The sequence below is a fragment of the Petromyzon marinus genome, chromosome 10 (genome assembly GCF_048934315.1).
Source record: "Petromyzon marinus isolate PM22_M1 ecotype Great Lakes invasive population chromosome 10, UKy_Petmar_22M1.pri1.0, whole genome shotgun sequence".
Taxonomy (NCBI): Eukaryota; Metazoa; Chordata; class Hyperoartia; order Petromyzontiformes; family Petromyzontidae; genus Petromyzon; species Petromyzon marinus.
In genome coordinates, this window is record NC_133676.1 from 12,018,722 (window position 1) to 12,046,244 (window position 27,523).

General features: G+C 53.5%; 1 protein-coding gene across 1 annotated transcript; it reads right to left on the reverse strand.

Moving 5' to 3' along the window:
- Positions 1–9,139: 9,139 nt before the first annotated feature.
- Positions 9,140–26,669, reverse strand: LOC142924197 (mucin-6-like). The gene is made up of 21 exons (XM_076066009.1): positions 26,537–26,669; positions 25,900–25,959; positions 24,820–24,982; positions 23,888–24,134; positions 23,352–23,545; positions 22,878–22,983; positions 21,929–22,082; positions 20,640–20,952; positions 19,231–19,277; positions 18,038–18,212; positions 17,157–17,295; positions 15,834–16,178; positions 15,245–15,532; positions 14,369–14,871; positions 13,736–14,044; positions 13,540–13,586; positions 12,937–13,319; positions 12,377–12,631; positions 11,690–11,975; positions 10,916–11,175; positions 9,140–9,279 (listed from the first exon to the last, which is right to left on the reverse strand). The coding sequence occupies exons 3-21, from the start codon at positions 24,957–24,959 to the stop codon at positions 9,154–9,156; spliced, it is 4,317 nt and encodes a 1,438-aa protein (XP_075922124.1). The 5' UTR covers positions 24,960–24,982; positions 25,900–25,959; positions 26,537–26,669; the 3' UTR covers positions 9,140–9,153.
- Positions 26,670–27,523: the final 854 nt, after the last annotated feature.

The following is a 27,523-nucleotide window of genomic DNA, read 5'->3' on the forward strand; positions in this document are numbered from 1 at the left end:
AGGTGTCGGTCCTTCCGGAGACACGACTTTCGTCGTAGGAGACGGTGCAGACGTTGTCGTGGGGCCGCATGGAGTTCCTTCTTGTGCCGGTTGTGTACCACCGGATGGGCTGTTGCAGGCGGGTGGCGCGATTGCCTCTACCCCATTGCTCTGAGCCGCTTGAGTCACCGCTGGTGGCGTCAGAATAGTGTCGGTGACCACTGGTGCGGAGCCACACGGTGTACTCAAGGGGGCTGCTTCTTTACCAGGCGTCGTCTCTGGAGCATTGCAGGCCACAATACCCGCAGTGGAGCTTATTTTCGTGGTCGGCAGTATTGTGGAAGATTCTGTAGAGCACTGTGGCCCAGCAGTGGTGATGATATTGATGGATATTGGTGCAGAGCTTGTGATGGTTGCTGCCGTAGGACTACAAGGTATCTCTGGCCCAGGTGTTGGAGATCCACGCGATGGTGTTGTTTCAGGAACACCTGTTACACACGTGCTTGGGATGACTTTAGTAATTGGTGTAGTTGACGGTGTTGTCTTAGTAAAAGGTGTTGTAGTTAAAACATCAGATGGAGTTGTTCCTGTTGGACCACAAGGACTAGTATTGCTACACAAAGGTAAAGCTGTGTCAACCACCTCAGGTTGAGCGGATGTAATAGCTTTAGTTGCTGGTGGAGGTGTCAGAGTTGGCTTAGTTGTAAAAGTCGTTGAGCTACAGGGGATATCTTGCGTTGGCCCAGATGGTGCAGTAGTCGTAAAGATGTCTTTATTGATAGGTACGACCGGCACTGTTGTTTTTGTATCAGGTATCGTGCTGGAAACGGTGGTTCCTGGTGCAGGTGCTACGGATCCACAGGATGGGGATGTTACTTCTGACACACTCGGTGCACAGGTAGTAATGATGTCTTTGTTAACTGGTGCGACTGGCACTGTCGTCTTTGTGCTTGGCAGTGTGGTTGAAACAGCAGCGCCTGGTCCAGGTGTTGTGGACCCACATGAAGAAGCCGTGTCACTTCCGGCTGGGACTTCTGGACCAACAATGGTCTGTGCGGTCGTTATTACTGCGTTGCAAGTGGTTACCTCCCTCCCAGGTGCTTGCGTGGTAGCACACGGGCCTGCAGACTCACTCGGTGGCACATTGACTGCATTTGTTGGCTCCGTTGCGCATGCAACTGTGGAGATGGCGGAAATCTTAGCAGACGGTGGCGGCGTCAGTGTTGTCTTAGTGACTGGAGTTGTAGTACTGCAGAGAGACGAATCGGGTCCTGCTGTAGGGCCACAGGGGGGAACCGTTTCAAATACACCAGGTGGTTCTACTAAGTCGGATCCTGAAACTGGACGAATAGAGCCACTTGGGGGAATATTTTCATTAGAACCGGCATATGCGAGCACTGTTGAACATGGGACAGGCACATCGGGCACGACTGTTGAAACCTTATTAGACGGTGGTGGTGTGAGTGTTGTCTTCGACGATGGAGGTGTAGTGGAGCAGACGGGTAATGTTGTCCCTGGAATAGCACAAGTCGTCAAACTTTCCTGTACAGCTGGTAATGATGATGATGTAGAACCACATGGAACAGTGGAATCGCATGGGGGTGATATCAAATCTGAAACTACGTCAGCGTTGGTGCCCTCTGATGGTATATTGATAATAACTGATGGTGTTGTTTCTGGATTGTTGCACGTCCCGATGTCTACCACTTGGCTTAGCTTTGTGGTTGATGGTGGTGCCAGTGTGGTTGGACCACATGGACTAGAAGACTCGGACGAAGGAACAGATTCACCTGCCTGAGATGATCCTCCAGAGCATGGGACTGCTGGTACTGAAACTTTCGTTGTTGGTGCAGGTGTCAGAGCTGTAGTTGAGCTACAAACCGAGCTCTGGACAGGTAATGAGGAATCACGTGGGAGTGATGATGTTCCGGGTGCACTTGGTGTCTCGCCGGCAATGCTCACTTTGTTGCTGGGTGAGGATACGAGTGTTGTCTTTGTGGCAGGTGGAGTCTCTGTTGATCCAGCACTTGGCCCGCACGTGGTAGGGCCACATGGAATGGTCACGTCCAGTGAACCAGAGGAGCCACTTGGACTGCCAGAGTTGATTGGAGGGGAAATTACTTCTATACCGCTGGCAATATTTTCTTGTGGGATAATTACTTTGGTGACTGGTGGTGGCGTTACAGTTGTCTTTGAGATCGGGGTTGTAGTGCTGCATGTAGTCACAATGTCTTGTATAGATGGTCCTGAACTGCACGGGACTGTGTTTCCACAAACTGGCTCAGTGACTAAATTTTTAGAAATCAAATTGTTAATCGTGGCTGGGGGTAACGACGTCGTCGCACAAGCAGGTGGCGTTTCTGCGACAGATGCCGCATCACTGCCTGGCACTGTCTGTGGATTACTGCAAACCACGTCAACAGAATTCGGATTAAGTTTTGTGGTCGGCGCTGGCGTCTGGGAAGACACTGTGGAACTGCAGGGACCAGTGGGACTACAAGGAACTGTAGATATTACGTCCAATGAAATATCATTATTTGCCGGTGGTGGCGTCAATGTCGTCTTGGTGAAGCCCGTTATTGGACTGCAAGTTGATTCTTGTTGCGCAGGTGATGCAAGACCACATGGAGCAACTGTCGTTTCAGAAATCACTGATACAACTGGAGGAATGATGTTGGAGGCTGGTGGTTGTGCTGGAGGAGGAGCAACTTCCACAGGTGTCGTCGAGCCGCATGGAATGCTGGCATCGCAAGGCAGAACAGATTGTCTGCCTCCATCAGAACCTGGTGCAAAGATGTCTTTTGAGGGCGCCAGTGTTGTTTGACTGGCGGGCGTTGTAATGCTGCAAATTGTTCCATCAGCTGCAGGAACACCACCCTGTTGGCTGTCATATGTTCCTGGAACGTTGTTCTGGCCCGATGGGTACTTATTCTGACTGACAACATTACTTGTTAGTTTAGATGATGAACTGGATAAGATATCTGTAGAAACTTGTACATTTACAATGTCTGTGCCACAATTCACGGCACAAGGACTGCTCGAAGAATCTGGGTTTGTTGGCGAGGTATTCGTTCCCGGTTGGTTACTTGGAAGTCCAGAATCCGGTGTTTTCCCACTTACATTTGAGTCAACTGCCGGGCTACCCGGTGCTGCAGACGAACAGCTGGCAGTCGGAGCTTGAGATATTTTCGTCGTTGGAGAGGGGGTCGTCAATGTTTCTTTGGAAACCGTTGTTATGCCACTGCAAGGAGTTGTGTCCAACCTTGCTATTGTCGGGCCACCTGGAGTAGTAGAACCGCATGGAGTGGAGGAGCCGCACGGAATAAGTGTGGTTTCCGGAATGGCAGTGGCTTTGGAGCTTGGTGGGGGGAGATGACTTGTGGTCAATGAGATGACAAAAGGAGGAATTGTTGTCTTACTAGCAACGTCGTTATTGGCTGGTGGAGGTATAAAATTGGACGTCGGTGATGGGGTATCCTGACCCTGGACTGCAGAGCTGCATGGGATAGAGGAGCCGCAAGATGGATTTGTTTCAGACCCGGGTACAAATGTGTCTGGAATCACAATGTTGGTAGCCAGTGTCGTCTTGGTTAAGGGGCTTGTAGTGGTGAAGCAAACAGTTGTCCCTGGTGTTGGTGCTGGTGTAACATCACGTACGGAAGTCAAGCCGCATGGAGGACTCGTTTCAATCACATTTTTGTCAAATACTGGCACGTCCACAAAGGACGGAGGCACCAGAGTCGTCTTGCAGGAGGGTGTTGCGCTGCTGAAAGCAGATCCGCCAGGAGCAGGTGTTACGCTAGGACCACATGGTGGTATCGTTTCAACGGGGTTGTTTTGAGGAACTGGTGGAGGTGTCAGAGTTGTCTTGGTGAATGGTGTAACGGTGCTGCAAGTCGTCACATCTGACCCAGGCACTGTTCTTGAGTTGCACGGCACAGGTGTTACCGCTGCCCTGCTATCTGGTGGGTAAACAACTTCAGTCGCCACCTCACCGCCCGGCACTGCTGAGCTGCAAGAAGCTGTCGTGCCACAGGGCGCAGCGGGTCCAGGCGGGGCCACAGCTTCGGTTCCAGTTGGCGGTGCGATGCTAAAGGTTTGTATTGTGCTGGGTGTTGATTTTGTTGCCGGTGTCGTCGCGGTCGAAACACCGGGTTGGCACGTGGATCCACCACAGGGCACCGTGGTGCTGTATGGGCCAGGCGAGCTACTTGGGGGGTTCGTTTCTATCCTGTTTGGTGCACAGATGGTGACTACCTTCGTAACAGGCGGCGGCGTCAGAGTCGTCTTGCTGATTATTGGTGCGGTGCTACAAACAGACTCCTGGCCAGGGGTTGTGGAACTGCATGGACCTGTGGAACCGCATGGAGGAGCTGGTTCTACGGTAGTGACCACCTTCGGAGGCGGCTCAGTTGTCTTTGTGATCCCCGTTGTGGCACTGGATGGTGTATCTGGTACTGGCACCGTGGAACCGCATGGACCGGTAGAACTACATGGAGGTGCTGCCGTATCAGTGGGCGGTACGATTGTGGTGACAATTTTCGTCACTGGCGGAGTTGTCTTTGTGGCAGGTGACTCCGTGCTGCATGTGCTAACTGTTCCAGGAGGTGTGGTGGAACTGCACGGTCCTCCAGAGCCACATGGCGTGGTAGACTCCGATCCCGGGGTTGTGATCTTGGTGGCGGGCGTAGTTCCAGATGTGTCCTTCGTGCTTGATGTTGTGACGCCGCTGACGGTCGTGCCGCATGGGACTGTGCTTCCGGACGGAGGCGCGGTCGTTTGTACGCTGGTTACTGTTGTCGAGATCTTGGTGATGGGTGGTGCTGTGGTGAAGCCTGAGCAAGGTGGCAGGGTGCTGCCGGGAGGTTCTGGGGGAGCGGGGGTGCTGCAGGGCGTCACTGATGTTGTGGTTGACGCGCAAGGTGGTGGAGTGGTTGTCTCCGGCTTGCAGTTGGGTATCTCCTGCTGCTGCAGCATGTTGTTCCAGCAGTAATATCTCAAGCATTCGGGGACGTTTTCCCACATTCCTCCAGGCTGAAAATGAACAGATTACCTCTAAGACACATTGATTTGAAGTACTAACTGTAATACATACAGCAGTCGCATCTCATGGACACGATTTCAATAATTTGGTGAAATATACATGATTCCTTTTGACATTTATTTTTCAAAAGCATTTCCTAGGTGTCAAAGACTGCTGTTGCATTACGGACAGTTTTTTTTAATTATGATTATAGGCATATAATGATTGGTCAATAAAATAGATTGTTAGGCATCCTGGCGTGACAAATTAAAGTATAACAAGATAGCAAAATATTGCACATGAATGTCTGCTAAATCATGCCTTTGTGCTTGGAATTATTTTTTTTCCATGAATAAATGCATACCGCATGCCATGACATGCACATCACAAGATGGCCATTAATGAAAAACATGGAAAAGTGTGCACAGAAGGGGAAGACGTTAAAAAAAGCTTGGAGAGGTGTACACACGGAGAATTACCCTGAGACACAGAGAGAGGAACACGCGTTGAGGCCATCGCGCGGCAGTGGATTTTTTCAAAAGGAATGTAAATCATTCTTGACGACGACGATCGGCAATCGACGAGCGTCCGATTGGTGTGAAAGCGAGAGGCAGCGCGCGCGCGGACTCACCGGGATGACGGTGCCGCAGGGCAGCGAGCACGTGCACTCGGTGACGCGCACGCACGTCTCAGGGTCGCGCACGAGGTAGCCCTCGGCGCAGCGCGGGTATTCGCCGCACACGTCGATGCACGACTCGTCGTGGCCCGCCTGGCACTCGAGCAGCGAGTAGCGGTACGCGTGGCACGTCGCCTCGCACGTGTACGCGCACTTGTGCAGGTCCTCGGGCGGGCAGTCCTCTGTGACGGCGGCACAAAGGCAAAGATCCCCCCCATCCCGTGTAGCATTAACAGACGTTTTGGGGCAAGTGCTATCAGCGAGCACACACACCCACGCACAAAGGGAAAGAGTATCTGCATAGGCTTATCAGGTGTTTAGAGCAAGTAAGCACCTATGAAGGCTGCGACGGCACACAAAGGGGTGGGTGGCCAGCACCACGCACGGCCCCCTTTGTCTCCCTAGTGGCGATGTTTACACACTGCACCAGGTAATCGGCCTAGGGGAGGCCCAGGATCGGTTCAGATAATCGTCACTGATGTTGGCCGTGAGCAGAAATTGAACTGGGTCACCGGGTTCATAGCGCAATGCACTAACTGCAACACCACCGCTCCCCACGCACACACACACATGCACATGCGTCGTGTTGTAGATTGTTTTTGGTTAACACATGCAGGTGTGCATGCATGCATATGCACAGTTTGTATAATATTGGTTCAACGTAAACACTATTCATCGTAATAACGGGGGACAGACAGGAGATGGAGTGACGCAATTGGAGCAAGATGGACTGTGGTTGAAGTCACACTATTACGATTAAGGTGAATCTGTAACGTTATAGTGGCATTATGAGACCTCCTTTGCCAGAAACAAGATATAGGAATAGGTTTTACCCTTTTAACTGGCACAAAAACTGACACCTTTATTCAAGGCATCATGTTTGCAAAAAACCACAACACAAGCAGTCAGAATGCAAACAAAAAAGACAACTCTGACAGTGCATATTATCAGAGTTGTCTTTTTTGTTTGCATTCTGACTGCTTGTGTTGTGTTTTTTTGCAAACATGATGCCTTGAATAAAGGTGTCAGTTTTTGTGCCAGTTAAAAGGGTAATACCTATTCCTATGTTATAGTGGCAATTAATTAAATATAGAAGCTGCACTCTCCCACCTGGGAGTGAATGAATCGATGAAGGAATGAATGAACGACGAGGACATGAAACTCACCTGGAGGAATGAATCGACAGGTGGCTGTGGTGGAATCGACATTGCAAGGTGGTGAGGTCGCGTCTGTGGAATACAAAAAAATGCACACCAGACACACACGGTATCTGTAAGAAATGTTGGCAAGCAAAGTTTACCGACTGAAAAAGAACATCTTTGAAGAAAACTCAGAAATTGATATCTGCTATTTTATTATTATTATAATCAAAAGCCATTCTTTCATGCACGAGGCTATCAATAATCATTGCACCCTCGGTTAAAAGTGTCCCGCCATCGCACCGCGTGTGCGACCTTCATCATACGTCGCAAAACTTTCTCGTTATGTCAGTTCGTTGAACGCGTCTTTCGCTTTAGCGCGGCACTTCTCGGGAGACGCAAATCCTCCTACCGCTCGCCGCGTTCGGCTACACGAACGCGAACGCCTTCCCACCCATGTTGCCAAGAGCTCACGGCGCCACCCACCAGCAGGATCCCACGGCGGAGGCGTGACCGTCTTGGGGCACGGCAGGCCGATGCATTGGATGTCGTGGTCCATGCAGTAGCTGCGGAGAGATCACGCGCGACGGTGAGCGCTCGCCCGAACGGCGCACGCTGCGCACGGACGCAGAGAGGCCCCTTTCGTCGATCCATCGCTGGACTCAGGCCACCCGATGTGGCGCGGGGTCATGGGGGTCATCCGGCCGTACTTCACCTCACCGGGTACGTGCGCGTTGGTGGCGGTGCAAAGCATCGTTGCGGGAGAGCAGACCAGCAGTAAAACAATGCACTGTGCCGCGATGCCCTCTGCTAACCACGACGGAGCCCCGCAGCCAGCCTGTGACACCTGTTTCAATCTGAGTTGGGCACCCGTCCTCGCACTACCAAGACTCCATCCTGCTTTGCTTCCCAAGATCTCAAGAGATCCGGTGCACTCTGCGCTATTCAGCCACAGGAAACACCGTTCTCACAATGAGGAATTTAAGTTGAGTTTTTAAAGATGTCCCGGTTGACTTAACGCCGACGTTCCACTCACACGTGAACGGGTGTCACGATCTGCTGAGTGCGACACGTGAACCTACCGTGTGGAGAGGTGGATTTTGTCACCCGTGACAGTTGATCTAAGACTCCCCAACCCACCGTGTGGACAGGAACTTGATGCCATGACCACATTGCTGGGTGTGTAACGATGCGTCGGTTCATTGAGTTTGTCTGATTTGCTACAGGGTTGTCCCCGTTTAGCGAGTTGCCCGGACAGAGATCCGCGATGCGTGAGCATAGCAACAACAAAACAAAACCAAATATCGAGATTGCAGAGAACGAGTACAGGGCCCTTATGGAACATTAGTTACATGCCCTTGGTTATGCTTGCGATACATGTTATGGAACCATGCACAAAGGGAATGGATTCATGACGATTTTAGAATTAAAATATGTATTTATACTGGAGAAATCCCATGAGCTATAAAGCTATTTTACAAAGATGTCCAGTAGGGGCGGGTCAGAAGGTTAAAACAACAAACAGTACAAAAATACATCAGGAGTGCAAAGTATAGGAAAGGTAAACGAATCACTTAAAAAATATATAAATCAAACTAAACAATTGTTTATGTTACCGGGTGAAGCCCACTGAGCTATTAGATTATATTTCAGAAACGACCGGGCCACAAATAGCTCGACAAAGTGGCTTATGGTGTGGAAAATCCTCACAACAAAAATATAAATGTAGTTATGAAAATTACATGCAAATTAGAAGAAGTAAGAGGAAGACTCAAGGTGGTAGAAATCAGAGAGAAGATAAGAGAGAGAAAGTGCTGTGGGTGTGGTTTGGTCATGCGGAGAGACAACAGGAACATTACGTGGGTCAGAAAGTGCAAGTGATGCAAGTGGAATGAAAGAGACCAAGAGGAAGGCAGCAGAAGACGAGGTGGAGGGAGCGATGCGGTGCGATGGGATCACGGTGTGCCCGAGGAGTGGAAAGAGAGATGGCGCAGGACAGGGCAGCGTGGAGGTTGGCAAGGACAGCGGACCCCCCCCCCCCCCCCCCCGTGAGTGGTATAAGCGCGTGGAAGAAGAAGACAGTATAATTGAACGAAAACAAATCTGTGCAAGAGATAAAGGTGCAGGGGGGTGGGGGGAATTTGCAACAATACAAACGAGACGTGGACAAAAAAAAACCGAGACAAAAATAATCAACGCTTGAATCGAACCGCACCCACGGAAGTGCTCGTCGCGCGCCCCGTCTCAAAACGAACGTCCGACGGTGGACAACGCCCTCGAGGGAGGAGGAAGAGGATGAGGAGGAGGATGAGGGGAACGCGTGCTTGCTCGATCACTCACCAGCTCCTGCACTCATCCGACAGGGAGTCGATCTTCTGGCCGTCGTAGATGAGGACTCCGTCTATCACCTTGCAGACGCACTCCTCCAGGCGCATGCATTTGGTCGTGAGCTCGTTGAACACCTGCAGCGAATGGCACGATTGGTCACCACCGAGGCAAGCAACGGCCACTTGTACTTACTATGCACCGTCTTTAGAGATTATTTCGCACCGTACGTAGCCGACCGTGCTAATCGGAGGTGCGGGGGAAGCACAACAAACTAAACACCAAAAGCGGTTCTAAAATAAATTAGTTTGTCAATATAGATAATTTAAAAGTGTATAGCTCCAGTGGCTTCCTAATATCGGATGGAATGGCGTTCCAGACGGCCGCAGAAGCGCGCGATGCGGTGACCGTCTTTGTTATCGTCAGTGCGTCGAGTCGTCGATCTAATCGTTGATTCTTTCCCTCGTGATACACGCATCGCATTGTGTGCGTAAGAATCGATGCTTTTCAATGTGCGTGTGGTGGGCGTATGTATGTAATGAGTCCACGTGACACCTGACGCCACTAATGGCCGCTACATACACTCGAGTATTCATTTGAAGCACAATCGAGGTGAATCATCACGTGCACGTTTAATTTGACACATCGCACGTGCACATGGACACGAGCATGCGTACACGGCTATTTAGGTGTGCACGTGGATCGTACGCAATATGAGGAATGGTTACATCGTCTGAGATGTGACGGAGAGCAACAAGTGACTGTGATGACGCTGCGTCAATAAGCTACGCCGCTCACTTGAGGCGCATTCTATTTTGTCCACCATCACCTTGATCAGTGTTCTGCACTAATTTTCGAGGAGGGGGGGGGCTGGCACTGTCGCCGATAAGACAATGAGTGTGAGAGTCGCCAACACATTTGACACCATTGTGTCTGTGACAGCACGACGGGGTGTTGGTCACGTGTCGTGTATTGTCGAGGGCCGCACTAAAGGCCACCAGGGGCTGCCAGTGGCCCGCGGGCCTTGCGATGAAGAACGCTGCTCTTGATCATCATCTTAGATGTCCCAAGGCGTTAATCCGCACTCAGGAGAAGACGTCTTTGCTCACGTCGCTTCATCGTCACGAGAAAACTCACTTTGCCCGCGAGTGATCTCTTGACTTGTGGATGCATGGGCAGAACTTGGAGCCAGGTCAAGTGTGGAGTGGATTTTGTCAGCGAAAAAGATTACTCTGGAATTTCTCCTATTTTCCGAATATTTATCTGTGCTCTTCACATCTATTTCCATATTTCCATTTACACGCAAACAGTATTTGAAATACCGATAGAAAATTATACACTTCATTTATTGCATTCAGTCATATATAAGGAAATCTGTCAATCTAAAAATGCACTTTTAACCCAGCAATCATTCTTTGTACCATCACCACTCCCTCTAAATCTGGCCAGAGACTTTCCACCCACCAGGAATACATTCAAGGCTCAAGTTCAACTGCGTGTGTACAGGCCAGCGATTTGGAGAATATTTCCGCACCCGGCACACCACACCCAATTCGCATCTCACTATAGCTATGTCTCATAGCCACGCAACCAACTGCAACCCTACCAGCGATCCGGATAATATTCAGTGATAAGTTAAGTCCCGGCATCCATCCATCCATCCATACAAACAGAAGAAGAGAGAGACTGAGGTAGAGACCGCCTGACTGACTGACTGACTGGATACAATTCATGAACGGACGGGACGAGAAGTTCGACAGAGCCACCGGATACCTCGTTGTCGTGCACGCATCGGCAGCCCTCCACGCACACGTCCGGGCAGCTCGCGTACACCTCCTCGTAGCGCTCGTAGTTCTCGCACGTCTTGGGGCAGGCGGGCACGCACGGGTCGTAGCGCATGCAGCCATCGCACTGCATCGCTGTGGGACGCAACGGAACGCGCCGGGGGGCGGTCGGTCCGTCGGTCGGTTTCCGAGGCTGCCTAAGCGCCACGCTCGCTGTGCGTGTGGTGGGTTTCAGGGTTCGGTGCCCCGCTACACCAGCAGTTAGTTGTGATAGGCAAGCAGGGTATCCCAGGCTTGTCCTTGTGGGATGGAGTCATTTGGTTTGCCTGAACTTGCAGCGTTCATGCAAGGCGCGAATGCAATGCCACGCTTTGGACGCGAGGCTCGCTCCGCCACCGTCTGCTATTGGCACGGTGAACGATGCTGGTCACAGTTATTCCTTTACGTAGGTAACAGGTTGTATGTATATATAAAAAAAAACTCATCTCACTACGGCTGTCGCTACGAGCCACGTGCCACCTTCTTCCCATCAACCTGCAATCCTTCGTGAGAAATAAATCCCGGATGATGACAATGACGACGATGACGACAACGATTCAATAAAGCGGCGACACGCGCCGCAACGAAAATTAAACGATGACCACTACAACGACGATCACTGCGACGATTGAATAAAAGGTGTGTGTGCGTGTGTGGGGGGGGGGGGGGGGGGGGTGGGGTAGGGGGTGGAGGTGCATCAGTAACTCGAGGAACAAATACGTACGGCAGAATTCGGGTGTGCGCCAGTAGACGTAAACGCCGTAGCGGTTGCACTCCTGCGCGTAGGCGGCCACCGCCGTGCACAAGCACTCGCAGTCGGCGCCAGAGTCGCAGCCGCACGCGTCGTAGACGCAGCGCTCGAAGTAGACGTAGTAGGGCACCTCGGCGTGGCACGCGGCGAACGCCTCCGAGCGGATGATGCCGCACTTGCGCTTGGCCCAGGCCTCGCGTTGCGGGAAGAGCGCGCAAGTGTCCGTCACCAACTTGGCGTCCAGGCAGTAGCTGCGTACCTGGTGGGGGGGGGGGGGGGAGGGGGGGCGAGCGGAGTGGTGCAGAGTACCGCGGTAGCGAGATGTTAACTCCTTCGCCTGGTATGCAGGAGTTGGTGAGTTCGATCCCGACCCTGACGCCTGGAGTTTGCGTGTCTCTCTCCCCGTGGTCGTGTGGATTTTTCCCCCGGGTCTTCCGGGTTTTCCCTCCACATTTGGAAACGTGCGTTTAGAGCGTCTGGCTGCAATACATTTCCACGCGATAAGCCACTTCGTTGAGCTATCATTTGTGCCCAGGTCGCTTCTGACAAAAGAGCTATTTAGCTCAGTGGGCCTTACCTAGTAAAATAAAAAAATATAACAGAGTTTCGTTGAGCAGTTTAGTGTGAGATTGAGCGAGCGAACTGCCCAGCGCTCGGCACCTTCCAGGAGTCTGCGAACGCGTCCTCCTGTATGACCACGATGCCCTGTGGAGTGGTGAAGTCGTTGAGCTGGTTCCCGTCATAGTCGCCACACAGCCCCATCACCTGGACAAACGTTTCGAGGTTTGTAAATGAGAGAGAGAGAGAAAAAAAAATCACAATCAGGAGAGGACGGAATCTTAAAAGGGTCTTGCGTGGGAGGTGAAGCACATTCGCCAATAAAACATTCGCACGATACCAACCCCAACTAACCAGCTAGTCACGAGTACCAGCCCTCCCACTGATTCCTAACCCTAACCAACCAACCCACCACACTAAAACAAGTTCGGCACTGAACCAACTACACAACCAGCAACCCCCAACACCAACCATGACCATGACCCATTGTCCCACCACCCGGGCACTTATCCCGGCCTCCTCTCCACTGTCCTGTCAGGTTGGGCCGTCAGCAGCACCATCCCCCGTGCTTTTGCTCTCTCCCTCCTCTCTCTCCTTTCTCCCCCCCCCCTCTCCGCCACCCGCCCCCCGATCGGTGGATATTCCCCGTCCCGGTTACTCACGCCCTTGCTGAAGCCCTGGTCCAGCTTGATCTGCAGGTGAGTGCCGCGGTCCCAGCTGAGCGTGACGCCCATGTCAGTGCGCACGAACACCCAGCGGCCCACGTAGGAGACGTGGAAGAGGAGGGCGCTGTCGGCCGCCACGGGCTCGCCGCGCACCAGGCGCAGGCGGTGCGTGACGCCGGCGCGCGTCACCGCCAGCGTCACGGCCTTGGTGCACGTGGTGCCGCTGGTGCCGCACGGAACGTTCTCGGCCGACACGGCGAAGGAGCCGAGGGGTCCGTCGACGGTGCTCTGCGCGTAGACGTACTCGCACGAGCCCTGGAACTGGTAGAGCTTGCCGTCAAACGACTTGATGTGCGACGAGCCGTACGCCGTGCACAGACCTGCGGGGGGGGGCGAGGGCGGGCGGGTCATGGAAGGTCACGGAGGGTCACGGAGGGTCACGGAGGGTGGGTCACCAAGGTGGTGGTTGTTGTTATGGTGGTGGTGGTAGTTGCGAGGTTTGTAGGGGTGGTTGGAGATAGTGGTGGTGGTGGTGGTGGTGGTGATGATGATGGTGGTGGTAGTCGTAGTTGTGAGCGTAGTGGAGGTGTTCATAATTACCTGAGCACAGCTTAGTTTCGCACTGCCACTGCTGGTTTATGCAGACACTGGGGAGAGATGGGGCGGGATTGAAACAAAAAAGACAAATATAAATATCACGGACATGGCTAGAGTGGTGGCATAGTGCTTCGTGCACCCGCGCACACTGGATGCGGCGGTGTGCCGCACGCGGACAGCGCAGGCGGGACGCCCTCACCACAAGTTGCACTCGACCTTCATGCTCTCGCCATCGCCGTAGCTCATGCCCCCGTGGTAGCAGGGGCACTCTTGGGGCAGCACGCAGGCCCCCCTCGCCGCGTCCCACACCGTCGTGTTGTCGCACTGGCAGCCGCCTGCGCAGCGGCCCGCCGAGGGCTGGGGCGCGTTGCGCGTTCGCGGCAGGTGCATGTTGTCGCAGGTGAGCGGCTCGGGGTCCTTGCAGCTCACGTACTCCTGGTGGGGGCCGCACAGGTCCTTGGTGCCGCAGTCGTTGGTGGTGCACAGCCACTTGCCTCGGTAGCACTCGCTGGGGGGTTGGGGTCGCGGAGGGGAGGGGGAACGGGGGAGGGGGGCGGTGGGGTTGGTTGGGAGAGGATGGAGAGGGTCACAGAGTGATCTATTGCTCAAAACTATCAGCCACGAATTGCTTTTAATTGTTCATTTTTTATCGATGTTTAATGATGCGATAGCACTTTGGGTGGCAGATTTTTTTAGTGGTGGTGGTATTGATGGGTGTTGCTTTGGTATTGTTTGGTTGTATATATGACAATTGGTTGTTATCGGTGCTGGGTGGTGGCGGTAATATTGGTGGGCACTGGCTGGCAAAGGTGGCTTTATCGGTAGCTATCACTTCGGAGTAGCCGTGACGGCGAATCGTGAAGGGCAGCGGCTAGTGGGAGACATCAGTGGCGGCAACAACATTCGGTGCCCGGGCATCCCTCGTCGTCCGTGTTTCCGCGACCGCGCGCACCAGATGTTGCAGTCCTGCATGCGCGCCTCTCCGCTGACGTAGTAGATGCCCTCCCACACGCAGGGGCAGTCCTCGGGCGGCACGCAGCGGCCCTCGTAGTCGAGCACGGAGCCCAGCGGGCAGCTACAGCCCTGGACGCACTGCTCCGTGCAGTCGACGCGCGCCGACAGCTCCAGCGCCAGCGAGCCGCACGACGCGTCGCACGCGCTCCCGCACTCCAGGTACTGCATCCCCAAGGGGCACAGCGCCACTGCGCGGCGGGGAGGGCGGTGGGGAGAGGTGTGGGGGGTGGCAGCCGAGAGGGGCACGGGGTGGGGAGGCCGAGAGGGGTGTGAACCATCGCGCGAACTGCGGTCAACCTCGCGAGCGGCGGCTTTTGGCTGCTGCCCATCGGTCAAAGACGGCGGTCGCCGCATCGCGCGCTTTAAGACGCGCTTCTGCGGCCGTCTGGAACGCTCTTCCTTGCGATATTAGGAAGCCTCTGTGCACTTTTAAATTATCTAGAGTGATAACTAATTTATTTAGAACCGATTTTTGTGTTTCGTTGTCTTTCACCCTCACTATCCTATCAGCACGGTTGGCTATGTACGGTGAGAAAAGAGTTCAACATACGAGGGGGGGGGGGTTAAAGGGAAGGAAGACATGGAGGGGCGGGGCGTATGAAATCGGAGTGTGCATGTGCTTGGTGCGCCGTGTGTGTGTGTGGTGCATTGCGTTGCCGTGCGAGCAGAGGGTGTCATTTCAATCGAGGGTTACGAAGGGGCTGGAGGAGGAGAGGGGCTGTCTCGTACCGCACTCGGGCACCGCATCTCTCCACCCCGCGATCGTCACCCCGGCGCGCGCGCATGCCAGCGAGTAGTCGGCCAGGGAGTCGCACTCGGGCCACGTGAGGTCGGTGGAGCAGAGGGTGTTCATGCACGAGTCGTAGTAAGTGTGGTGGCTCACGACCTCGTGACACTCTGCACGCATCACACACACACACAAAGACAAAGATCCCCCGTATAGGATTAACAATATCGGGGCAAGTTCTGTTAGCGAGTAGCACCTATGCAGGCCGGAACAGCACGCGAGGGGGTGGGTGGCCAGCCCCACGCCCGACCGCCTTTGTCTCCCCAGTGGCGATGTTTACACATCGCACCAGGTACTCATTTGAGGCTGAGTCGACCCAGGAGAAGCCCGGAACCGGTTCAGATAATCGTCACCGGTGTGTTAGCCGTGAGGGGGAATCGAACTCGGGTCATAGACAAGTTCGTAGCGCAGCGCGCTAACGGCTACACCACCGCGCCCCTAACACACGCAAAACAACACACACACCCCCTCTCACGCTCACACACACATTCCCGCAATCGCGCACACTCACACACACACGTGGGCGTGACTCACGGGAGAAGGGCGCCTGCAGCAGCAGACCGCACACGCTCTGGGCGCGCAGGCGACGGTACTGATTGATCTCGCACGGGTCGACCACCTCCACGGCGGCGCTGGCGCACGTGGCCAGCGCCTTCCACTTGTTGGCGAAGGCCCCGGGCGCGCTCTCGACGTCTCCGAGCGGCGTGCGGAAGTCGTTGAGCTGGTGGTTGTCGAAGTTGCCGCACAGCCCCTCCATGCTGCCCATGAGCGCCGGGTGAGCGGTCACGTACACGCGGTTGCGGCCGTCGAAGAGCAGCGTGAGACCATTTAGAAGGGTCAGCTGCAACAGGGTGGCGACCGGAGGTTAGGGCGCTGCTGGTGGTGGTGCTGCTGGTGGTGGTGGTGGTGAGTGTTTCGAAGGTCCCTCTGGCAGGTCACGGAACAGACCCAAGGTGCCGTGGGTTGTCCGACTGAGATGATTGGCAGGTGCACTAAAGGCAGCAGGAACGTGGTGCTGGCTAGCCATGGCTGGGTGCTCGCTAACAGCATTTGCTCCAATAGTCTGCTCAGGCTATACGGGGGATATTTGGTGAGTTTGGTGGTGGTGGTGGTAGTGATGGTGGTAGTGGTTATAATCATGTTGATGTGGTCATAGTAATGATAGGAATGGTAATTGCGGTGGTGGTTGTGGTGTTGATCATGAGCGTGATTGTAGTTGTGGTTACAATAACGTTGTTGGTGATAATAATAGTGGTTGTGCTGTTTGTCGACCATGATGATGGCGGTAGTGGCGGTGGTGTTGATGTTACGGTGATGGTGGTGATAATGCTAATGGTGACAAAAATAATGATACTAATAATGCTAATGGTGGTTTTGATAATACTGTTGGCATCGGCGTGTCATGATGATGATGCTGATAACCATATTTATTGTGGTGGTGGCGGTGGTGATAATGATGGTGCTACTAATGCTGCTGCTACTGATTAGGCTATTCCAGGGGTCGGCAACCAAACTAATAAGAAGAATATGTTTTGTTAGAATTCAGTAAAAAACTCAATAATTCAATGGCCGCAATGAAATGCGAATAACGCCACGAAGCAGTCCTTAAAGAGCCGCGTTCGCCTCCGAAGCCGCCCCTGGACTTGTCGATGTTGCTGCTGCTGTTGCTGCTGCTGCTGCTGCAGGGCTGTGTGACCGGTGACAGCCGCTTGACAATGGGTGGAGGAATACGCGAGGGAGAGCGGAGAGCAGCGGTTCCGCGGAGCGGATAAGCGGAGCGTGCTGTGAGAGCGTGGGGGGGGGAGGGGGGTACACCCACCTTGACGAACTCCTGAGACACCCGCTCCACCTGGAAGCCCTGCCCCGCGTACGGGAGCCTCTCCTCGCTGTTGCTGACAAGCAGCTGCCCTGCCTCACCCAGCCGAGCGCTCTCTCCACTCACGGTCAAGATCACAGCCCTGGGGACCGGGAGAATTGGATGGGGCGCGGGAGGGAGGGCGGAGGGAGGGGGTCCATTGTATTAATTTCACTAGAGCCCATGCCAAAGCTTCGCTTCGCCAATTGCAGCATCGGGTGTTAGCTTCGCACTTCCGATTAGCACATTTGACTACGTACGTTGTGAAAGAAATTCAACATAATACTTTTAAACTATTATTTTTGTTTGGGTCTTTCGGTAAAGTCACGTAGATAGGTTGAAATAAAATAACAAAAAACTACGACGTTTCGATCACAACACAAGCCATCCTTTATTTTTATTTTTTTCCCCCTCCTGATGACGATCGCTTGTGTTGTGATCCAAACGTCGCAGTTTTTTGTTATTTTTCTTTCAACCTATCTACGTGACTTTACCGAAAGACCCAAATAATATAAGTTCCTTCAGTCACGAAAGCTTTAAGTCAAGATTCATGTTTACTTTACCAGGTAAGACTCATTGAGCTATATAGCTCTTTTTTTTCAGAAGCGACCGGGCGTATCATTGAAGTATAAAGCAGCCAAATAGTCTAAACGCGTGTTTCTAAATGTGGAGGGAAATCCCGGAGTACCGAGAGAAAAATCCACACGATCAGGGGGAGAACGTACAAACTCCAAATATACAGCAGGCGTCACAGTTCAAGATCGAATTCACGACATCCTGCGTACCAGGCGAGGTAGTTAACATCTCGCCACCGTGGCACCCCAATTCTGTCTCGCGCCTCTCACCTGCTGAAGCCGCCCTGGTTGCAGTCCTTGGTGAGCTGCACATCGATCTGGTAGGAGAGCGACGTGGAGCAGCTACTGACGCCACGCACCAACGTGTACTGGCACTCGCCTTCGAACTCGTACGTGCGCCCGTCGAACGTCGTGTACGACACCTCGCCGATCACGGCGCACGTGGCTGAGAGCGCAAAGACAAAGCATCCCGTCGTGTCGCCTTTTACAGACTGTTGGGGCAAGTGCCGTTAGCGAGCGCCGATGTCACACGAGGGGGTGGGTGGCCAGCATCAGGCCCGGCTGCCTTTGTCTCCCCAGTGGCGATATTCACACACCGCACCTGTTACTGGGCCTAAAGGAGGCCCAGGACTGGTTCGAATAAGGGTCACTGGTGTCGACCCTGAGTAGGAATTTAATTGTGGTCGCTGGGTTTGTAACGCAGTGTGCAAACTTTTACTTTACTGCGGAGAGTACACACACACACGTGTGCACACATTTACATACACGTACGTGCACCCACGTGTACACGTATGTGATGTAAATACATTCAGGTACGCGCGCACATGTATACGTTAACATACAGAGATGCAGACACATACACATACGTATACACACACATTTTTATACATTACGTGTACACCTCGATATGCACACACGTGCTGCCCATACTTACACGACACATACACACAGGGGCGGAGCCAGGATTTCAGGCCGGGGTGACATTCAACAAATTTTAATTTCAAGAATGATTTAGAGAGTCAGGCTGCTGAACTAGACGCCATCGGTTGGCGACACACTCTGACAATGCAGTTGCACGGAGTCCGCCAGACCGAGTGTCGTACACTTACACGCAGAATGTTTCAGATTTTCGATTTTTTTTTCGGGGGTGACAATTGTCTGCCCTGTCACCCCCCTGGCTTCGCCCCTGCATACACATGCAACAACGCGCATACGTGCACACGCACATGCCCACACACGTTTGCACCGACACGATAGCCTTCCCAACCTACTTTCTGAACTGCATCTTACAGGTTCCATCTCGTTCCCCGTAGGCGGTTGTGGCTCAATCTGTACGTGAGCCACCTACCCCACCGCGAAGCCACTAGGTTAGTGAGCTAGTTCCAATCACAGTCAGCATATTGAAGCTCGTGTGGTATTTACGTAAATTATCATTGTAGTTATTATTGGGAGGCCAGACTCACCATCACATTGGTTTTGTGAGCACGTCCATTTCCCGTACTGGCAGATGCTGCAAATACAACAAACAGTCGGGATCAGAGACAACACAGCCGGGCCCTGTGTGCGCTGTGCAGCAGCATGTCGTGGAGCTAAGAAATCTGTGCAGAATTTACAGTATATAAGCAGGCAATAATGTGTTTGTAGGACAAAATTGCTAGCGGGAAATCGTCACTGAGTCTCAAGGCTCGTTTTTGCGAGGGTCCCACATTTGGTGAAGTTGTACCATTACATCCATGGGTGTTTCATATTCTTAGCTCTTTCGGTAAAGTCACGTTGAAGGGAAACAATAAAATAATAATATATATAAAACAATAAAAATTCTCACGACGTTTCGACCATAACACAAACGGTCGTTATTGTTTCCCTTCAACGTGACTTTACCGAAAGAGCTAAGAATATGAATTACTGCAGCCACGAAAGCTTTAAATCAAAATCCATGGGTGTTGTTTTGCCCGTGCAAGATTACCGGAGCACCCAGAGATAATTATCCGCCATGCGCTACGAGAGGATAACACAACGAATACCCTCCACAGAAGGGTTCGTGAACCAAATTGCTGCGCTGTCGTCTGCCTCTTGACCACCTCGCAGCTCAGCGGGGTAAGGGAATTCAAAATTTTCTACGTGATCGCCCACCGCGCTTTGGTGATGCTGGCATGGGGGTTTTGTAGCAGCCATGCTTGTTTACAAATGCACTGAGCGCTGTCCACGGTAATGATCCCTCCCAGCTCGACACTGCGCTGTCCCTGGTACTGATTCTACTTCATGGCTCCTAATCACCCACTCGGGTCAAAGACTCGGCAAATTGCCTAACCAACAAATGTCGGTCGGACTGAAGATTCTGGCTCTAATACATTGTATTATTATAAAACATGAATTATACGTTTCCGCTTCCGGCCTTAAGAGGCAGTAAGAGCAGCAGCAGCGTTTGAATGCCAGTGTCAATTGCAATGACAGCTGCGGTCCAATCGGTATCAGAAATCCGTGGTATTAGCAACGGTGGTAGGAGCAGCGGCATCATTAATCGCGAGCAACAGGAATAGCAGCCGTGGTGGTATTACGTCCACAATGTAGACGCGATATCATCAGCAGTCATAGCAATTATAGCGACAGCAATAGTAGCGGTGGTAGGATTACCAATCACTCTGCAAAACCAGCAGCGAAAGTAATATCAGCAGTCATATCAAATATTTTAGTATAAGTCATCATTGGCCACCATGGTCAATCCGCTGCTGGATGAAGACTTCTCAAAAGTCACTATTATTAGCATCGGCAGCAACAGCAGCTGTGGCATTAATATCAGCAGTCGTATCGATTCAAGCATGTGCACGTCAGTGACAAATAGCGTCAGTGGCAGTGGTAGCAGCCCTGGTACCAGGTGTTGCAGTCTTGCTGGATGCGCGTGCCCGGCGTGAACTCGCGGCGGATGTAGAGGCACGGACACTCCTCGCGCTTGAGGCAGGTGCCGTTGTGCAGGTAAGTGCCCTCGGGGCAGTGACAGCCGTCGATGCACAGGTCGTCTTCGCAGTCGTACGTGGCGTCGAAGCAGGTCTTGGGGCACGACGAGCCGCAGCTGTTGTACACCATGCCGCACGGGCACTGGATGGCTGCGTGTGTGGACCGCGCACAGTAGGGAGGACGGAGGCTTGTTCGATGCGAGATTCCAGGTGTGCCATTGTGTGTGCGCGCTGGTGTCGTTTTGTGTGAATGTGTTATTTACGTGTACGCGTGCGTGTCAGTGTTTGCCTGTGTATGTGTGCTTGGCAATATGTCTGAACGCGTATTCTCGTGAGTACGCGTGCGTGGGTTTATGCGTGTGTGTGTCTGTGTACGTGTGTGCTATTGGCCACTCAACCCCCTCGTGTGTATTCATAGGTGCTCGCTAACGGCACTTGCTCCTACAATCTGCCAAGGCTATATGGGAGATGTTTGTGGGTGCGTGTGTGTGGGGGGGTGAGTAGGATTCACCCCGGCCCATAGTGGCGCTGTATAAGGAATCGCGCAGCAATGCAGCCAGGCAGTCACGCTAACCATGTCCCTAACTCGGACCCACCGAGGAGAAATACGCCTGCTCAGGAAAACAGTGCTGTGGCCTCACTTAGCACCTCACGCCATCGCTCTCCAACTCATTCTCCCTATCCACGCCCTTTACAGCACCGCTCTGGGTCATCCAATGCGGCGATCAATCCACCGCCGGATGAAGGCCTCCCCAAGCCGTCTCCATCTGTTACACGACGGCGATCCTGCGATGTAACCTTTGGGTCCCGTAGCGTAACTGGCGTGGGGGGCAGGGGGCGTCTCGCCCCCCCCCCCCCCCACCGATGGCCAAAGCTACGAGTTGGGGCCCCCTTGACAACCGCCGCGAGATATGTTTTCAACTGCAGTGTAAAAGAACAAACGCTCATGTAATGATGTGATTAGACAAGAGCAGTTGCGACCGTGTGAGACGAATCAAATATCGCGGCCCCCACGTGACCGATTGCCGCAACCCCCTGAGCCGATAATGTAGCCACGACGCCGCTCTATTGGTTCCCGGACCCGTCAACGATTGGCGGCAGCGTCGTCGTTCCCACTTACGAGGGAGATTGGAGCGGCCGCTGTGGGCTCGTCGCGGTGGGCAGATGCGTCGGGGGGGGGGGGGTGCGGGGGGGGGGGGACACTCACGGCAGCGCTGATCGGAGCGCCATTCGACGCTGATCCCGTGCCGCGAACACTCGCGGAAATACGCGGCCATCGAGTCGCACACGAAGGACGCGTCCCCTCCGGCGCGGCAAATGTCCTCGGCGCACGCGTCGTAGAAGGGGATGGGGTCGACCACCTGTCGGAGGCAAGGGTCCCCATCATTCAGGCCACGCGTAGAGCCCGTTAAGGGGCGAAGTTGTCGAACGCCGACTACCGATCGGAGCGCGTCGCTTTGAGACGCTGGACACTCTGGCCCCAAAAAGAATGTTGACGTTGTGACTCGAGCGATTGTATCGAGGTGAAATGTTTATAACGGTTGATGAATCGACGTTCGTGTCGGTGCCGCGTCGCTACGAGGTGGGAGGGGGGAGGGGGGGTGTGGTCAGAACCCATGTCCGGACGATTTTCTCGACCACATATTTGAACCGGTTTGTTGCGGCACTGATTTTAACCGTGGTGGGGAACGGAACTTAGACTCATGATAACACAAGGACAATGATCCCCCCGTATAGCCTTAACAGACTGTTGGGGCAAGTGCTGTTAGCGAGCACCTATGAAAGCCGGAACGGTACACGAGGGGGTGGATGGCCTGCACCACGCCCGACCGCCTTTGTCTCCCCAGTGGTGATGTCAACACACCGCACCAGATACTCATTTGAGGCTGAGTCGACCTAGGGGAGGCCCAGGACCGGTTCAGATAATCGTCACTGGTGTCGGCCGTGAGCGGGAATCGTACCCGGGTCGCCGGGTTCGTAGCGCAGCGCGCTAACCGCTACACCACCGCTCCCCACATGATAACACAACCACACACACTTCTCGGAGAGCCCTGAGCACGAGTCGCAAGGGTCCATTCTCACCAACTAAACTGTCACCTCCATCTATACCACCACCACCATCAACCACCACGGTGAGAATGAGTGAGCCTCGTTACGTCTTTGCAGGCCGTGTTGAGCAGATCCTTGCAGGCGAGCAGCGCGGACAGGGACGTGGGGTTGAACCCAGACAGTGTGTGCTGGAAGTCGCAGAAGTCTGCCTGGCTCGGGTAAGCGCTCAGGGCTGGTGGGGAGACACAAGCACACGGGTCACCGACTCAGACAATCATTTGTATATGACTACAACAGCGCAGGTGTGTACACGTACAGCCCTATTGTCAATTCACTGCTGGGTCAGGGCCTCGCCACACCACGCGGATTGTAAAGGTTATTTGACCACACTTTACTTACACAAGTCGGTGCAGGGACCATATACGTTGGCGCATAGTGCAGTATAACCATTGATCCTGCTGCACTGCCCTCTGCTCACAATTAACCCCGGTAGCAGCCTCCAACAGCTGTTTCTTTCAGATTCAAAATATTGCATTTATACTGGAGGAATCCGATGAGCTAAGAAGCGCTTTTTTTTCTACAGATGTCCAATAGGGGCGGGGAGGGGGAGCGGCGCGTGACCGGGTACGGGTGACGAACCGTTCACGCGGAACGTGGCGGCGAAAGTGATCGCCACGCTGGTGAGCTGCCCGGTTATGGAGGTGAAGTCATTGCTGCAGTCGCGGTCGAAGGTTCCCAGCAACCCGTAGGTCATGCCCAGCATCGTCTCCGAAATCTGACCGGGACAGATCAACAGCATCAACAGCAGCAGTTTCGCCATCAGCAGCAGCAGCAGCAGTAACATCATGAGCAACAGCGTCAGCAAGATCTGAATGGATAGACCCTCGTCATAATAATCCACAGCAGCGTCACAAGTAACGTCTCCAGCAGTGGCAGTAGCAACAGCTCCACTATCGCGACGCATGCGTGTACGGCTCCTTTTAGGAAGAATCCCCCAGGGAAGAATCCGCCCCGCCGCCGCCGCTCCCCACTCACGATGGATTTAGCAATCAGTTATATCGCACCCCCCCCCCCCCCCCCCATACACACACAGTGGCTTAACGTGCGAGGAGCGCACCTGGACGAACACGGAGTCGGCGCCGTCCCAGCGCAGGGTGAATCCCAGGCCGGACTTGAGGAGGATGTAGGAGGCGGACTGCTCGATGACCACGCCGTAGGTGATGACGGGCAGCTGGAGTCGCTCCCCCTGGGCGAAGGCGGCGGGGCCGTCCGAGTCGCGGCGAAGTTCGATGCGCACCTCCTCCATGAGGACGGTGAGGGAGCGCTCGCACGCAGGGGCGCCAGATAGCCCGCACTCTGGGTTACTGGGGGAGGGGCGGGGGGGGGCGATAATCGTCGTCGGTCATTGCTTGTCGTTGTCAGCAGTGGGAGTAAAGATTTAGCGGCAGCAGCGGCGGCGGTGGCAGGAGCAGGATGATCGACGGTAACTTCATTGGACAATGCCAAAGCCAACTTCATTTGCAGTGTCGTCGTGAGCAGCAGCAGCAGCCAGCTGACGATATTGATGATGATGATGATCAGCATCGAAAGTAGCAGCAGCACGATCAGCGCTAGCAGTAGCAGGATCATGATAATAATAATATACATTTGTAAGGCGCATTTTATCTGTAGATCCCAATGCGCCACCATGTATGGAAAGCAGAGAATGAACCGAACCTGCAGGGGTAAACGGCCAGAACGAGAGAGGAAAGGCCAATTTAAAGAGGTGAGCTTTTCAACAGCAGCAGCAGTGACATCGAAGACATGAGCAGCATGATGATGATGGTTATTATCTGAATCATTATAGTAATCGAAATTATCAGCAGCAACGTCATTATTATTGTTGCCTCTTCTACCACCATCGTTATTATCATCATTACTTTCAAAAACATCCTTTCAATATAAAGGGCAGATGGCTGCGCAATTGGAATACAAATCACGACAACGATGGTGATGATGATGATGATGATGAAGAAGAGGAAGACTCGAGGGAAGACTGAGAGGATTTACATGTCGTTGTTGACGTAGATGTGGAAAGTGTGGTCTTGCATATCTCCCACAAGCAGGTACGAGCCCAGGCCGCGGAATCTGTAGATCTTCCCGTCAAAGGTGCGGTAGTGGGTCTGACCCCACGTCATGCCGTATCCCATCTCCTGCGAGGCCACTTTGCCGACTGGACAACACGTACGTGCGCACATTTAAATATACAACAGTGCACGCGCCTTGTTCCAACCGTACATTTACAGCTCCGCAAATCTGCTGCCGGATCAAGGTCTCGTCGTGCCCTGTCGGTTATGCGGCTTGTTTGGCCATACTTCACCACGCCGCTCAGTGGGGAGGGGAGGCGTTTGGTGAAGGGGCACCAAGGGGCTGGTTCAGATTATCACTCACCACTGATGTTATCCGTGGCTGGAAATCGAACTCAGGTTTGCCGGGCTTTGCAAGTGCAGCGAGATAACCACTGCACCACTGGCTCCTCCTTAAACAACCGATATTGATGGTAGTCATCAACAGTGCCATGAAAACCCCGCCACGCGTAACTCCCACGGAGAGAGCCAACAAAATCGACCATCCGTGGGCCGAAACTGTTGCTTCACGGCCATCTCCTTGCCACCTCGTGTAGGTACATGACGTGCAACACGTACATGACGTGCCCACGTACATGATGTGCAACACATCCATGACGTGCAGACGTACATGACGTACAACACGTACATGACGTGCACACGTACATCACGTGCACATGTTGAGCACACGTACATAACGTGCAACACGTACATGACGTGCACACGTACATGACGTGTACACGTACATGACGTGCACACGTACATAACTTGCAACACGTACATGACGTGCAACACGTACATGACGTGCAACACGTACATGACGTGCACACGTACATGATGGATCATACTTCCCCGTGCTCGTCCGTGCGAATTGGCGAAGACGGAGCGCCCCGCGACAGCCTCTTGTTACGCACTGAGGTCGCTCATCCGAGCACAAGTTCAGGCACAACCCTGCTCAGCTACTTGAGATGTGACGAGATCGGGTACACTGCGGGTGTATTGGGTCGAGGAGATGTACACACACCTGGGCTGAAGACGCCGGTCGTGTATCCCAGAATCCCGTCCGTTAGGGGCAGTGACACCTCTGTACTCACACACACGAGGAACAGAAGATGGCATTGATTAGATATGTTATATGTATGTGTATATATACAATTCATATTAAATCATTGTCAATCCACGACTGGATGATGGCGTTCTGCTGCTATTGCTGCTGCCGCTTCTGCTCCTGACTATGATGACACTTGCTGGTGGCAATGGTAGTCGTGATGACGATGCCACTGTCGTTTTGTGGTGGTGGTGGTGGTGGTGATGGTGATGACAGTGTTGTCGCTGCTGCTGATGCCGTTGCTGCTGCTGATTCTGGTACTGCTGATGCCACAGATAACGTTGATGCCCTTCCTCCTGCTACCCTTAGGATGGTGATGATGATGATGATGATATTTCTGCGACTGACAGCTACAGCATCAATCGACAAAATTCCATAAACACCACACAAAACAAAGAAAGACAAACAACAGCAGCACCAAGCAACAACAGACCCCCCCCCACCCCCCACCCCACAACTCACGCAATCTGCCCCGACCTGAGTTCGACTCCCTTCATCAAACCACCACCACCACCACCACCCAGCATCCTCACCGCCCAGCCCAGCCACTCACCGACGCACTTGGGCACCGTGTCGGTGGGTGACCACTTTCCATCCACGCACTTGTACGCGTCGGGCACGGGCTCGACGAACGTGTACCCGTCCGAGCAGCTCGCCTGACAGGTGACCAAGCCCTCGTCGCTCTGGCTGCACAGAAGTTCGCCATTGGCCGGCGGGGCGAGGTCTGGGCAGGTGGGCCGACCGGTCACGCAGTCCGGGAAGGCGTTGACGACCGGGCTGGAGGGCAGGCTCGGGAACCAGTGGCCCGTGGACAGCTCGCACACGTAGGCCTGCGGGCCCGCGAGCCGGTAACCGGCCTGGCAGGCGAGCGAGCACACGCGGAACCCGCCCGCATCGGAACATTGCGCGCTGCCGAAGGCGGGCTGGCTGGTCACCACGCACTTGAGGCTCTCTGCACGGGGGCGGGGAGTGGGGGGGTGAGAGATTTGAATGGGGGGGAGGGGGGGCGAAATTGGACGGGGGGTTATTTTGTGTAGCCATATGAGAACTCAAGATGTGAGGATGAGTCTATTTTGCGAGATTGACCAGGGGAAGCGCGGTGGGGAGGGTGGCATGAGTAGATGGCGACGATCGATGCTCTGTATGATCCCAATTTTTAGGGGGAAAATTTTTCAAAATTGCCAAATTTGGACCATCACCGTGAAGATCGTGACGGTAGCAAAGATTTGTCAATACATCTATGATGATGATTTGTAAACGTCGGTCATTTAGCTACCCGTCAATAAGCGTCACAACCAAGCCATCGGTTCTGCACGCTCTCCAGGTCGGGGTAAGGAGCTCTCAAAAAGCCTCGCATTTTGGGAAATAGACAAAACACGCGGTGCATTGCCTTTACCGCACGTGTTCCACTTTGTGTGTCGAGAATCACGTACGATGATAAGCATCTTCACAGCAACAAACCAATAGCTTTTTTTTGGAGGGGGGGGGGGCGGGTCGGGGAGGTGGAGGGACTAGAGCCTTGGGGGGTGGTGGTGGTGGT